Raw genomic sequence first — 15,021 nt, forward strand, 5'->3', positions numbered from 1 at the left:
GAGAAGGGAGGGGCTGAGGACAAGCAAATATACTTCCAGATCATGACCCCAGTGAACCACCTCTTCTGACCAGGACTGAACTCTGAAGAACACAGTGAGCTATGAATTCATCAGTGGATCAATCCACTGAAGAGCATATTGCTCCCATGTTACAATTTTCTTCCCAAAGCCCCACCTCTGAACACAAGACATTTAAGGGACATTCTAGATCTAAATGATAACAGTTATGTTTTTTTCTTTTTTTAAAAGCTGAATAAGATTCTAATATATATACACACATATAATCATATTTTCATTGTCTCATAATCTGTCTTGGATATGTAGGCTGTTTCTATCCCTTGGCTATTGTGAATAATACTACACTATAAGATAATTTTTAAACAAGTACAGAATTGTATGTATAGCATGCTCCATTTATACTAGAAAGATAAAGGTAGGAGAAAGGGAGAACAGGAAGGACACTCTAACCATTTCTAATCCAGTCTGGGGGAACTGAATGGTTGAGATACAGGGGTAGGTAGAAGTTTTATATTTTGCTTCAAAAGCTCTTGTGCTTTTACAATTTTGTGCCATTTAAATGTACTATCTATTTAAAATTTAAATAAAAATAATTTCTTTAAAAAATACCTCAGATCCTTCACTTGCATTTCTCAAAGCCTGTAGCAGGAATCCTTATTCCATTCAACTCTCTGTTCTCTTATTTTCTATTGCACACCTGAAGCTGACCCTGGGAAACCTTGCTCACCTCCCATCTGCTGAGGCCCTGCCTCCAGACCCACCAATTCAATCCCCTCTGCCCTCTCAGTGCTGTTAATTCACCACAGCCTCCAGCTACCTGCTCCCCTTTTCCTTCCACCTTTCTGCTCAGCACTGCTAAAGGCAAATAGCTCACCTGGCTGAGAGAAGTCTTCCTGCTGCAAGCCTGTGTGTGTGTGTGTGTGTGTGTGCGGGAGGTGTTGACAAGGAGAAAAAGCTATAATTTCAACATTATCTTTGTCCTGTTACACTACAACAAGGAAAGAATGTGCACCTAAAAATGTTTGAAGGAAAATCTTACGGAATTTAGTAACTGGTTTTCCTCATTCTTTTCTCCTCCTCCTAACCACCTGATTCTTGCTGCCAGAATATTTTTACTAGTGCTCTGAGATTTGGCTGCTGTTTTGGATTTTTGTGTTTTGAACAGAAGTGAGGAATTGGGAGTCTGACAGACCTCTGTTCAAACCCTGGTTCTGTCACATTCAACAGCATGACATGAGCTGGTAAGCCGACTCTCTCAGGTCCCAACTGTCGCCCACGGTTGTTGTGAAATTTAGTTTTTATATATTAAGACACCTGGAACAGAGTGTGTCACATTGTGGATGACTCATCATCACTCTGTATCCCATTTAGAGTCCTCTTCTCTGATGGCTTCTTGTTACTTTGCTGTAGCCTAGCCTGGCTCTTCCCTGAGGACTCGATTGTATCCCCCACAGGTGCCCATGAGCCTGGAGGTAGAATGGGTAACCTCCTTACTTCTCCTTGCTGCTTCTTCATTTGGGTCGAATACCCTCCAATTTGAATTTCTTATCCTCAGACAAGGTCACCTAACCTCATTGCTGCATCCTGTGCTGATGACAGAGCCCTTCTTTCTCCATGACTTTGACCCCTCCTCCGTGGGACTTCACCCAAAAAATAATATATGGTTATTTCAATAGACGTAACTGGTCTTTCTAATACTTGGCCTCTAGGTTCCCCAAAACTTTCTCCTCCAGAGATCCTGTCCTTTTTATCTTAAGCATCTCTCTCCTACACCTTTCCAGTCCTGCATCACTGAGAACTTCCATGATCCAATTTTATGCACCTCCATCTTTGACCACTGCTCCTCCTTTTCCAGCTTCATCCTTCTCATGCCTTAACTACAACAATCCCAAGACCCTGCTGGCACCTGCAATCCACTGGGCCTGCTGTGTTCCCCCTGTTCCTCAGCCACACCCATGTTTTATCCCCTACTCAGCATGAGCGTTATACTCCAACATTCCCATCATTCCCTTGCATCATCAACTCAGGCTCTTACTTCACTGTGGCTACACATTTGGCAACACCACAGTCCTGGTTAAGTCCCCCTCTCCACTCTGTGGCTGCACTATGAAACTGAATGGAGCTAGGGAAAAGCCAATTGGCTCCATTTAAATTTTGGACCTTGAACCACTAGTAGGCCTTTTATTTTTCCCAAGGACATCCTATATTTTCTTTCCAATTATTTTCTTAATATTTTAGGTCATATTTCACTTTTTTCATATCTTCAAATGTTCAAAACTTTCTCTTTTAACCTCACTCTGTGATGCTCTTGCTTCTTTCTTTGAAAAACAAAGGAAATGGAAATAATAGAACAAAATCTCCCCAAATTATTATGTCTACCCCATCTGCCAAAATCCACACTCATTACCATCCCTTTCATTGCTACAAGTGTACTGTCTTTCTTGTTTGATGCCAACCCTAAGCCTAAAACTGCCATTTTTGCCCTGATCCCACCCCAACAATTTCCCCATCTCTCTTCTCTTCTTGTTTCCCTTTCTACTAGATAATTCTCATAGGTATCACCCTATTTCTGTGATCCAACTTAAAGCAGAATTCTGGGATGTGTGTCCTTTTTTACCATGGTCCAGCCTCCTGTCTGGTCTCATACACAGTCATCAGGCTTTCATTCCTATCCTCCTGAGGAGAGAAATGAAAGAGCTCAGCAGTGTTTCTAAATGATCTCCACTTGATCAAATCTGATTTGCCTCCTCTTCCTCCCAGCTTCTTCACATTGGAGGGCCCTAGTGCTGGTTCCTAGGACATCTTCTCTGTATATATTCTTTCTTAAGGGCTCTCGTTTAATTTCAAAATTTTATAAGCCCTTTTTATTTGACACCTCCAAAGTCTTTATCTCCAACCTTGTCTTCTCCTCTGAGCTCCACTCCCAAGCATATCCAACTGCCTACTCCATGTTTCCAGCTTCAAGTCCATAAAATTTAAAGTCCATAAAATTTGATATACCAAATTTTATCATGTCCAAATGCAAGCTCCTGCTTCTCTCTCAAGAACTGCACCATTATTCTCCCCATCTCTTAATGACAACTCTATTCTTCCTGTTGCTCAAGGTTTGGAGTAATGCAGATCTCTCTTTTTCTCTCACAACTTGAAAACCAATTCATAACACCTCACATTGGCTGTGCCTTCAAAATGTATGTAGAATTAGATTATATCTGGTGCTGAGGGTGTATCTTAGTTCAGTGGTAGAGTACTGGCCTAACATCTGGAAGGCCCCAGGTTCAATCCACAGCATGGCAAAAAGAAAAAGTGAGTTACATATCTTCCATTTTCATCATTACCCCTGTGCCAAGCCACTATCTTCTGTACTACAGCAATAACTTCTCGCTAGACCTCCTTTTCCACTTTTGTCGCCAATAATCCATTCTCATCACAGGAGCTGGATGATCTTACTAAGAGATGTCATGCCATGTCACTCCTTTGCTTAGAACCTTTCATTGATATTCATTTCTTTGAGAGTGAAAATCAGAATCCTACAAGTAAGGCTGCAAGTGATTTGACACCCCCGCCCTTAATCCTATTTTTTGCCCATCCTGTTCCATACTCACTGGTCTCAACACCACTCCTTGATCACACCAAGCATCCTCCAACCTCAGGGACTTTCCACTGCTTTGTTTTTCACCATCAATATAGTTCCCCCAAGGATCTGCAAAGCACTCTCCCCATCCGCCTGCCTTTGTTCAAATGCTTTCCTCTCAGTGACGCCTGCACTGACCTTGATAGTTGCATCCTTTCTACCTCATAACCTTGATTCCCCTCTGGTATTTTATTTTTATTCACAGAATTTACTGTTCTTTGGCTGCTCCTTTTCTGAAACATAAACTTTTTGAAGTCATGAATTTTTGTCTGTTTTGTCCACTGATGTGTCCTCCTAGCATCTAGAATAGCACTAGCACATAGTAAATGTTTAATACTTTTGAAGTAAATTAATGAATCAACTTTCATTTCATAGAGTTTTCACATTCACTATTTTCCTATCACTCCAAGCCCTCCCAAGTCCAACCCAAGCCAACTGATCACTTTTTCTTCAGACAGCAGACATCCATAAACCTCTATGGAGTGCTGTTTAGATGCCAGATGCTAAGGGACAACAACATATATATGGATCTCTGAATGCAGCTACTGCCTTTCAGATCTTAAGGAAATTCCAGTTTATCCTTTTTCCCTGCTAGGACCTCTGCCCTGGCTCCAAAGGGTTTGTCTCAATATGAATGTGACCGTATGTTTTTGACCTTTGTTTTTTTGTCCTTTTTGAGTTCTCTGATCATATAAGATCTCAGTGAATGTTTCCAGAAATACCAGGCAAAGAAAATGTCTGTAATTTAATATATAGGGTCTAGGTTTTCTATCTCACACCTCCCAGGTCTTATTGGTTATCTACAGACCCTATCAGCCATATGACCCATGTCTCCTTTTGGTTATTTCCTTGGTGGGTTCCTCATCATGTTACATGACCCTCACATTGCCTATCTTGATACTATTCCTGTTGCAATAGCATTGCAATTTTAATAGACAGAGGTTCCTAGTGAATTACGCTGACAACTTTTTAAGTTGCTAGTGATAGAAACTCAATTTAAACCAGCTCAGAAACTTCATGAACAGCTTGATTTAAAGAGTCACCAGGGCTTGGTTTTTCTTCTCTGTACATTGTTTCCTCTCCATATGGACTTTAGTCTACGGCTCCATTTGAGAACAAGATGACCTCCCCATACTCCAGACTAGTAGCATAGAGAAGAGATCCCTTCCTTGAAGAGTTTAGATAAGAGACTTTGGCTTTACTCTCATTGGCTCATATTTGGTTCCATATCTACCTCAAGATTTGGGGTTGGGTCCCAAAAGAAGAGGAGCTATGTGCAGTGGTCAAAATTAGCTAATGTTTACCCTAAAGATGGAGGGAAAGAGAAGAGAGAGAGAAGAGGGGAAATTAAGAAGAATTAAGATGTTATATGTACATGTACCAATTTTCCATGATGAATATACTCATTATGTAATGCAAATATGTACTGATAAAATAATGATGATGATGATGATGATGATGATGATGATGATAGTGCTAAAGAAAAAGATTCACAACTTTGCTTATGGGTTCCTCCTCATAACTGTAGGCAGATTATCTTTACCTGTATTGGTCAGTGTGTGTGTGTGTGTGTGTGTGTGTGTGTGTGTGTGTGTGTGTGACTGTTTCACTTGGCTACTGTTCACACTGTTGATGAGGGAGGGATTCCTGCCCCTGAGTAATGCTGATGGCTGAACACAAAACAACCAACATAGGGTAAATAAGGTGGACTTTAGTTTATTAGTCACATATACTCACAACCAGAGGAGGAAGACACTGTACCATGCAGGTCCATATTGGAGTTGCACTTAGGAACAGAGTGAACCCTTAGGGACCATGAGAGACACACTTTATACGTCAAGAGGAATCCCCTGGCTCTCCTGGGAGAATGGGATTGGCTTGTTTGAATAATCCTACAACCTGGGAGAGAAGTGCAACCTGAAGCTCAGGGATAAGGAGGAACCATGCTGGGTCCTTCCTCAATAAGGAGGGTCTTTTGGCTTAGGGACGTTATTGACAAGAGCAGAGTAGGGAGGAATCCTTGTGGGTAGATTATTTGAAAACCTCCATATATTACCAGATGTCAAGGCAGCATGTAATGTGGGACACTGGTATTAAGCCTTATAGTGTAATGACCCATGGAAAGATGTGTGTAACTTCACAGACCTTTTTTCAGAATAGTCATTCTGTAAAGTTTCAGCATAGAATGCATGTCTCTCTTCACTGTGTACTGTTACAGGTGGTTGTACCCATCTTGGCCAATGAGAAGAACCATTTAGACTGGCCCCACATGGTATGCCAAGATGTCAGGAGGCATGCCCACACCCTCCAGTGTGACCTCCTTGTTATCCTGGAACAACTGAAGGGGAGAACATTCCTGCCTCTTCCAGTAGGCTCAGAAAAAGTTGAGTTTGTGGATCCTGAAAGTGAGACAGTGTAAGTACAGCCAGCCTGTCCATAGAGGGCTCTGAGATATGAGACAAGCTGGTTTATCTGAATGTTTGCTTTGAATGACTTTTCTGTTCCCGATGCTGCACAACTCCTCACTCTGCACACAAGCCCACTGTCTGCTCTGTTTGCCAGCATCCTCGGAGTGCATGTTTGCACTGATTACATCCCTAGCCCTGGTCCCTCAGCCTGAAGTCTCTTAAGCTATCACAGCAGTGTGGCCTTCTTTCCATTCAGAATCACTTCCAGGCTGACAGGAGGCACACTGATTTTCAGTGCTATTTTGTTTATCAAAAAGCAGCTCATTGTTAGCAAAGACTCAGGTCCAGCCGAGAGGCTGCGCCCACGCCTCCTTGATTCAGTACCTAATGTCGCAGCACTAACTCTGGCGGCTCTTGTTAGGATTCCAGGCTCCTCACCTGTACTTGTCCTCCCTCCCCTAGCAGTTGCAGACTTTTTTCCAGGTCTTAGAATATTTTTTTTCCAAATAGAAACAAATCTAGCTTCTCTGGAGAGTCCATGCTTCCTGTTTCTGAGTGGGTATTAAAACCCCAGCCTCATCTCCTTTCAGAAGTTAGATCCATCATTGGCTCCCAAATGCTATTCCAGCTTTGAGTTGTCCATTGCTTCTGTACCCTGAGGATTTTTTTTTTCAAAACATGCTATGTGGACAAATAATACATTTTGGCAACAGTTGGTCTTCTTCCTGCAAGAGCTTGGTCTACGGTATTGCCAGGAGTTTCTTAGTATATTATTGTCATGTTCATCCAGGAGCCATGATTCATTTGAAGAATAAGTAATGCATGCAAACAGCAATATACTTCATAATAAATACTTTTTTCCTATTGGAAGTAATTCGTTACATATACACTTTGAAGTAATTTCCCCTTTAGCTGAAAAACTTATCATGACTTAATAAAAATATCCAATTTTCAAAACAAATAAATTTAAACTACCCCATTTTCTGGTCCCTTTATACCTTAATAACATTCAGTGTATATGTATAATCCTTGTTGAGTTTGTCTCCCTTTGTTCAAATTTGATTATTTCCACAAAGGTTGGATCATTTGGGGGGAAGTGAATTTCTTCTCCTTTTTACTACCTTTCATAATCACTTGGGCCACATCATTTCTCAGCAAATATGAATTTAATTAAATTAAGTGAAGGTAGGTTTCAGGCTTGAAAATGTAAAGGACACACTCCCCTTTTTAAATACTATGCCCTTGGTGCTTGGCACTTACTAATTTCATTTAAAATGATGCAAAAGGATAGCCATAATGAATTTTTAAAAATTTGTATTCCTTTTCAAATATAGCTAAGTTATTTAAAACAACATTTAAAAAGATGTATGAGGGAAGAAAGCTTGAAAATTCCATTCTTCACCAGAAAAGCAAACACACAGTGAAATCATAATGATGGGACTGGAAAAGCTGATGGTTGACTTGTAGAGGAGTAAGTAACCTATTTTCTCCTGCTGCAGAAATTAGAACTCAGAGCAAAATGAAGAAATTGCAGGGAGGTAGGTGTGGTTCCATGTTGAGACAAATTTTCAACCTGGGAAAGCTGACCTACTAAGAAATGTGCTGCCTTGTCAAGTAGAGAGATTGTTCTCATTGGTGAAAGTCAAGTAAGGATGGGTGGTTATCTGATATCTCCTGTCCAAGGTATGCTTGCAGTGACAGGAAGATTTGATGGCATTTTAAGTTTGTGAAAACATCTGCAAAATATTGATGAAGTCTTGGATCTGTATGAATAGTGTTGGATCTATACAATTCATTCACTAATCAAGAGATTCTATGACAAAAAAGAAAACAAAAACAAAAAAACTAAGACCAGCTGGAATCTCCTACCTACCTGTTTTTAAAAGACATGTGGTGCTTTTATGGGGCTCACTCAGTGATATGGTTTGAATTTGATTTGAGCTTGTTTCTCAAGGGTTTGTGTGTTGGAAGCTTGGTTCTCAGTGTGACAGTGTTGGGAGGTGGTAGAACCTTTAAGGGCTTGAGCTTTGTGGAAGTTAAATACGTCAGTGGGGACACTGCCAGGGGGATCTTGTGGGGCCTTGGTTCCCTCTGGAGTTTGCTGTTGTAAAAAAGCAAGATTGGTCCTTCTTTGCTCTTTGGCTTTCTGTCTTGCCATGTGATCCTTCTCATTCTCACTCCCACCATGATGCCACCTGCTGTGAGCCCCTCATCAGGTGCCAAACAAATGGAGATTTCTGACCTTGGTCTTCCAACCTCTAAAATCATAAGTTTTAATAAACCCCTTTTCTTTATAAGTTACCTAGCCTCAGAAATTTTGTTATAGAAGTGGAAAACTAACTAATACATCCAGACTTAAATTATTTCCACATGTTCTAGATTTTTTTTTCTTTCATAGCTCGGATTCCATAGATAAGTCAATCATCTATGCCATTGAGTCTGCAGTGATCAAGTGGACCCACCAAGTCCAGGTTGTGCTTAAGAGAGAGTCTTCTCAACCATTCCTACAAGGGGAGAATCCCACCCCCAAGGTGGAACTGGAGTTCTGGAAGAAAAGGTAAGTAGGAAAATACATGTATGACTTCTAGGAAAAAGATGCCTTACTGGATCTAGTCCTCCTTGATAGATGTTTCTCATCCTCCCTAGGGCAGACAGCTCAGTGTCATTGGGTCAGTAGTTTTGTTATGGACTGGGAGATCCACTCTTTCCCCAGGTTTCAATATTCATTCTTCCTCTCGAGTACTACTGTTGGTACATCTGAAATTTTATCATTGGCTCTTTCCATTGCATGTGAAATTAATCTACTCTAATATTTTTTCTTCTAATTTTGACTCCTTCCTTCTTAGATCCACATACCTTTTGTAAAGACCTGAAAAAAAGAAGGGTTTTTGAAAGGTGCTGCAGAAGGAGCCTCTCCTGGGGACCTGGCTCATCATTAGCAGGGCTTGAAATCCCTGTAACTCTGTGTCCCTGAACCAGAGGGCGACCAGAAATACCTGACTATTGCTCCTGCTCCTTCCCTCGCTTGCTCCCTATTTTTTGCTTCTATTTATCATTGTCCTGATAAATTTTTTTACTCAAAAGGAGACAGACAGATGTTGGAGGCAGATGTCTCTGTCCTCACTCCGATGGAGTGTGTCCTGTCATATGGCTAGGCCTCCCCTCAGGGCTCCAGCCCTGTTTGCACCACCATGCTGAGATTCCCATCCTCTTGCCTGGTTTCTGGCCACTTTGCTAACCTATAGTGGGGCCCTTCTCAAGCAGCTTTGCTCTAACAATGCTTCTCTCACCCAGCCCCAACCTTCCTGCAAGAGCTAATGACCTCCAGCTGCCAGTGCCAAGCTGCTGAGCTACCAGACGGCCACAGCAGTGTTTCCTGGAGCTGCCCTCTTTGAACCTGTGTTCCCAACTCAGGCTTTTGCCCTCACTGTCCTGGCACAGATGTTCTGGCTATTCAGGCTAGAGCACAGCTTTTTGCAGCAGCACCTGAGACTGTCTTTCTCTCTGCCTGTGGGAGGGTGGTCAGTGCAGTGTGACTTCTGTTTCCTGATGCTCATCTGGATTCACCCTTCTCTGTGGTATTATAGGTATGAGGATCTGGAATACATTTATAATCAGCTGAGAACTATTAAGGTGAGGGCCATGGCTGGCCTCCTGGACAAGCTTCAAAGCAGCTACTTCCCAGCTTTCAAAGCCATGTTCAAAGATGTTGTAGCAGGTGAGGACCAACAAACATTTTCCCAAATATGTTTGACTCAAATTTCTTATTTACAGATGCATTCACCTCTCTTTGATTTCAGCAACTTCAAGTCCTTATAACCTTGCAACCTGACACAATCTAGCATGATGTTAGCAAACCAAATCTAGAAGGAGAGCAGATGAACAAAACTGTGCTGTTTACAGTTTATTCACTTGGTGACATTGGGAAAATTCACCCAACCTCTTTGAGCTTTCGCAGGTACCATGGTGACAGTGCACACTCCGCACCTTCTCTACTTCCCTGTAACCTTGTGAGATTATGTAGATGGAAGAACTTTATTGGTTGCATCATGCTGTGTGAATGCATGTTGTTATCTCTCACTTCTGGACTTTATGTCCCTCTACCCTTAGCTCCTTGAGGAAATGCTGTTCCATTTCTAGCTCCATTCTGTAATTTTTGGTCTTATAGTCAGTTGGAACAGCAATTTCCTGTCCCTCTGAGCACCATACAAGATCAGCCCTTGTCAAAACTGCAAAGCTAGCAAAGTCTATGATTAGAAGTAGGTAAAAGTTTTCAGGGCTCCCTCTCCAATCATTGGTGCACTTTGTTTCTTCTCTTTTTCCCATCCAATCTCTTCTTCCCTCTTCAATAGTATGAGTCAAAATGTGCTTTAAAGATATTTGCAATTTCAGATGAGTTAAGTCTAACATAAGCAGTGATTTTCAAACATTTTTTCTCTCCAGGATTTTCTTTAAGTAGAATCTCCTGGGTTGGGGATGTAGCTCAGTCGTAGATGTTTGCCTAGCATTCAGGAGGTTCTGGGTTCCCTCCTCAGTACCACAAAAATAAATAATTAATAAATCTCCCATGTAAGTTCAAACTATAAAAATACCCAAGGTCTGTTTGCTCTGTTAAAGAAAGCAGTCTTCTCTGTCCAAAGCTCATTGGTTGACCTCTCTCATCCCACCTTCCCCTAAAGGCATAGGGTTTGGAAGACACTTAGCTAAAGGAATAAAAGTTCCAGTAAAAATGTTTCTGATATAAGTCTTATAACAAAACAAAGCTGGCATAAATAGCCAGTCTTTGAGTTCCTTCTGGGCCCTTAGATCTCATTGCAGAGGCTTCTCTGCCAGCACATAAAGCTGACTTGGAACAAGATGTCTCTCTCTCTGTTTTTTTTGTTTGTTTGTTTGTTTTTTTGGTACTGGGGATCAAACTCAGGACCTTGTGCTTGCAAGGCAGGCGCCGAAACCACTGAGCTAAATCCCTGGCCTCAAGATGTCTCTTAAGGCTTCAGTTTACCACTTCATTGAGAGATACTGTGCTGTATCCGAGTGGAATCAGTTCCCAGACTATATTTCAACTCAAAGAGACAGGTGTCCCCCCAAATGGAGTGTGTACCATTGTTGATGTGAGAGTCAATTGTGAGAAACATGTGGACAGGTATTTTATAAAATGTCTTAAAAGTGTGGCTCTGTTTTGAGCAAATGATACCAGTTTTCTCATTTGAGTAATGATTTAAAGTTTTCATTTTATATGCAATCATCCCTCCACATCCATAGGTTCTGCATCCAAGAATTCAACCAACGATTAGTTGAAAATATTTTAAAACTATTTTTTAAAAAATCTTTAAATTTGTATGTATTAAACATGAACAGACTTTTTTCTTGTCATTATTCCCTAAGCAACACAGTATAACAATGATTGGATAACATTTATATTATATTAGGTTATTTTAAGTGATCTAGAGATGATTTAAACAACATAGGAGGATTTGCGTGTAGATTATACGCAAATACTATGCTCTTTTATCTAAAGAACTTCAGCATCTTCAGATTTTGGCATTTTCACAGGGTCCTAAAACCAATTGCCCATGGATACCAAGGGGCAAACTGTAATTTTATTTAGGGAGCTAGTTTAGAGAAAAATATTATAGAAGAAATACTACAAGTTGTATATAGGTATGAAATATATCATAATGAAAATATGTAAACATCTGAAATTTGAAACTCTGAAATAGGATACAGCATGTAGTAAAAGTATGTTAGGACTTAGTTATTTATTCCCCCACATGTTTATCACATTAGTAGACTGAGAAGCTGATTGTTCCTATAGATTAATAGTTGTGAAAGATTTGTTTCCCTAAGCTAGCTTCAAAAAGTTCTTTCCAGTAGAGCATACACTGGCAATGAAATATGATTATAATAGTGCCAAATGAACACTACTGTAGTAATAGAAACCCTTTAAATGTGTAATTCAATTCTGATGATGGAAGAAAAGAAAATTTGATTAGAAGTGTTAGGTAGAGAGTTGGTTAGAAATTTTGTCAGGCTCTATCTACTAAGAATAAAAAGATTTCAAAGGCTGTTTACTGACTGTCATTTCTAATTTAATTTCAGAGTGTCTGATTTTCTCTATCCTAAATAGCTATACTGTGTACATTATTCTTATTAGTTATGATCAGGGTAATTCCTTGGCTCAGTGATGCACTGAAGAGACAGAAAAAAGAAGAAATATTTCTGAATTAGTGACCATGAGCTGGAAAACAGTGAAAAATGAAGTTGAAAAGGGCGAGGAAATGTATGGAAACAAGACTGTAAGAAGTATAGTTGATCGCATGATGAAGCATCTTGGAAAACAGGAAGAAACTGTGCCCTTGGGAAGAAAGAACAGAGCAAAAAAGACTTACTAGGGGGTTCTCATTCCTGCTACCAGGGGTTCATGTTTAGCATAGTACAGCCTGGTTGCCAGTTTTCTTAGTTCACCTGTGTGACTATTGCAGGCTACCTCAGGCTGGGTAATTTAAAAAGAACAGAAATTCATTTATCAGTACTTTGGAGGCTGGGAAGACCAAGATCAAGGAACCAGAAGGGTCTGGAGGGGAGAAGCACTGTGTCCTCACGTGGGGGAAGACGGAACGGCAAGCTAGCAAAATGCTGCAGGGAGTCTTTTAAGGTCTGAATCCCATTCACCAGGGAGGAATCCTCATGGCCTAAGCACCTCTTAAAGACTGCAGCACTTAATACCATCATGCTGGCTATTAAGTTTCACACCTGAATTTTGGAGGGCGTGCAAACCATAACACCCACAGGGATGTCTGTAGGTGGAAATGGGTGGGAAGGAAGTCAGTGTCCTGTGCTGCACGGGAGTCAGGTTGGCCTGGTCTGCAGTAGCCCCTGAAACACAAGTGTGTGCAAATCTTTTTAATCCTCCCAAGCAACACTTAGTGAAGTCAAATTCATAGTTTAAAAATATTGGAAATGTTCACCCCACAAAAATTGCCAAATGAAGCAAAAAAGGCATTCATCACTGAAGAGCTTGCTGTTAAAGATTTACCAGTAAACTGCTGGTTTATCACTGTGCAACTGACTACTTATATATTCGGCTGGCCCTTTATGTCCAAGGGTTCCACACCTGTAGATTCAACCAAATGGAAAGTATTCTTTAAAACATAACAGTGTAACAATACAAATCACTAAAAATCAAGGAACAGTTGGGGCCTGGTGTAGTGGTGCATGCCCATAATCCCAGCTACGCATGAGGCTGAGGCAGGGGAATCACAATACAAGACCAACCAGGGCAAGTTAGTGAGACCCTGTGTCAAAATAGAAAAGGGCTGGGGATTTAACTTAGAGGTAAAATACTTGCCTAGCATGTGCAAAGCCCTCAGTTTAATCTCCAATACTAAAAATAATAATAATTCTGAGACTTAGGTGTAGCTCACTGTTAGAGTGCAGATACAAATACAGTGTCACAAGTATTTACATAGCGCTTACAATATATTAGGTATTATAAGTAATATGATGATGATTTAAATTATACAGGAAGATGTACATAGGTCATATGCAAATACTGTGCCATTTTATATGAGACTCATCTGCAGATTTTGGTATGGGGGGAGGTCCTGGAAGAAATCTTTCTTAAGGGCCAGGGATTTAGCTCAGTGGTTCCTGCCACCTGCCTCGAAAGCGCAAGGTCGGAGTTTGATCCATGGTACCAAAAAAAAAAAGAAAGAAAGAAAGAAAGAAATCTCTCTAAGATATCAGGGACAACTATATTTTTTGAAAAGTGTGAGCCTATCTCTCTTTCTCTCTGGCTTAATTGGCTTTGTAAGGCAAGGTGATTACACCTTGCTTGGACTAAAGCCGCCTGTGTTCCCTCAAATAGCATCCTCCTAGAAGTCAGGGTAGTGCTTATTTGTATGATTAAAAAATCTTGTTTTTTAGGGGCCGGGGATTTAGCTCAGTGGTTTCACTGCCTGTCTAGAAAGCACAAGGTCCTGAGTTCAATCCCCAGTACCAAAAAAAAAAATCTTGTTTTTTAAAAAATGCATCAAAACAGGGTATCACAGAAAAAACACTCCTTTAGCATGATGGTCCCAGGTGTTTCTCCGTCACTGTACATATGAAGCCAGAGCATGTGCTTATTAGAACGGCTCTTGGATTTGGAACTCCCCACCCCAACTAAATTAAGATTACTGCTCTAATCAATATACCGTGACATTTGACTTTCAATTCACATACCACTTCCTATAAATCATTTGGGGTATAAAATGCAAACATGCACATTAACATTCCCCTCTGTCTCCTGAGCCTAACAATCATGAAGCCAGGGTTCAAAATAGTAAACTTGGAATAATCTTCATTTTGCTTGGCTGGACAGGACTAGCCAACTCACAGGATGAGCCTAGCAAGTTATGTTAAGTCTCAGTATCTTCACTCATAAAGCTGTCTCACAGAGGTCTATATGAGATGGTGTGTGTTTGTCTAGTGGGTAGAGTAATCTTGGCATATTGGAAATGTTTGGTAAATAGGGGCTATCTTGAGTTTCCTTTAGGATGAATGCAGTGTTTTATCCACATAATATAATCTAAGACCATCTGTCCTCACATGATAGGGACTGATTATCTGCCTGAGAAAGAACCACTTTACAAATGCTCCAATCCAATTCTGATTGCTGAATGGACTTTCACATTTTCTCTAAGTTGTTATTACCCAGTACTGCTGATTTCCTCCTTTTCCTTCTTGATTACTAAGGTGATCTGTGAAGGTCCTTCTCTTTTCTTGGCCGTGTTCAAAGGAGATGATAGGTGATTTTCCTGGCTTTGAAAATTGCCCTGAGCTTTGGTCTCATCGTTCTGTGCTAGCTCTGTATTCTCTGTAACTTCTCCTATATAAGACTCCAATGCGATTTTTTACTAATAAATATTTAACAAAAATTCTACCACTTTTCAAACACCTATAGTGGTCCAGCACTGAGGTTCT

At 40.6% G+C, this 15,021-nt stretch overlaps 1 protein-coding gene across 12 annotated transcripts in view; it reads left to right on the forward strand.

Annotated features, from left to right (window-relative positions):
• The window catches only part of Dnah9 (dynein axonemal heavy chain 9), a 373,887-nt gene that overhangs the window by 3,167 nt on the left and 355,699 nt on the right, over positions 1-15,021 (forward strand). For all 12 annotated transcript variants that reach the window (XR_002386940.2, XR_015443305.1, XR_015443304.1 and 9 more), the window contains exons 2-4: positions 5,868-6,064; positions 8,456-8,614; positions 9,645-9,775. Coding sequence is in view for 7 of the 12 variants with exons in the window: in XM_087192015.1 (XP_087048141.1) it covers positions 5,868-6,064; positions 8,456-8,614; positions 9,645-9,775 (487 nt within the window). In the remaining 5 variants the exon portion in view is untranslated. The remainder of the gene's footprint in view (positions 1-5,867; positions 6,065-8,455; positions 8,615-9,644; positions 9,776-15,021) is intronic.

Source organism: Heterocephalus glaber, unplaced genomic scaffold (assembly GCF_053883595.1).
Source record: "Heterocephalus glaber isolate CG9 unplaced genomic scaffold, H.glaber_assembly_v1.0 deba00001564, whole genome shotgun sequence".
Classification (NCBI taxonomy): Eukaryota; Metazoa; Chordata; class Mammalia; order Rodentia; family Bathyergidae; genus Heterocephalus; species Heterocephalus glaber.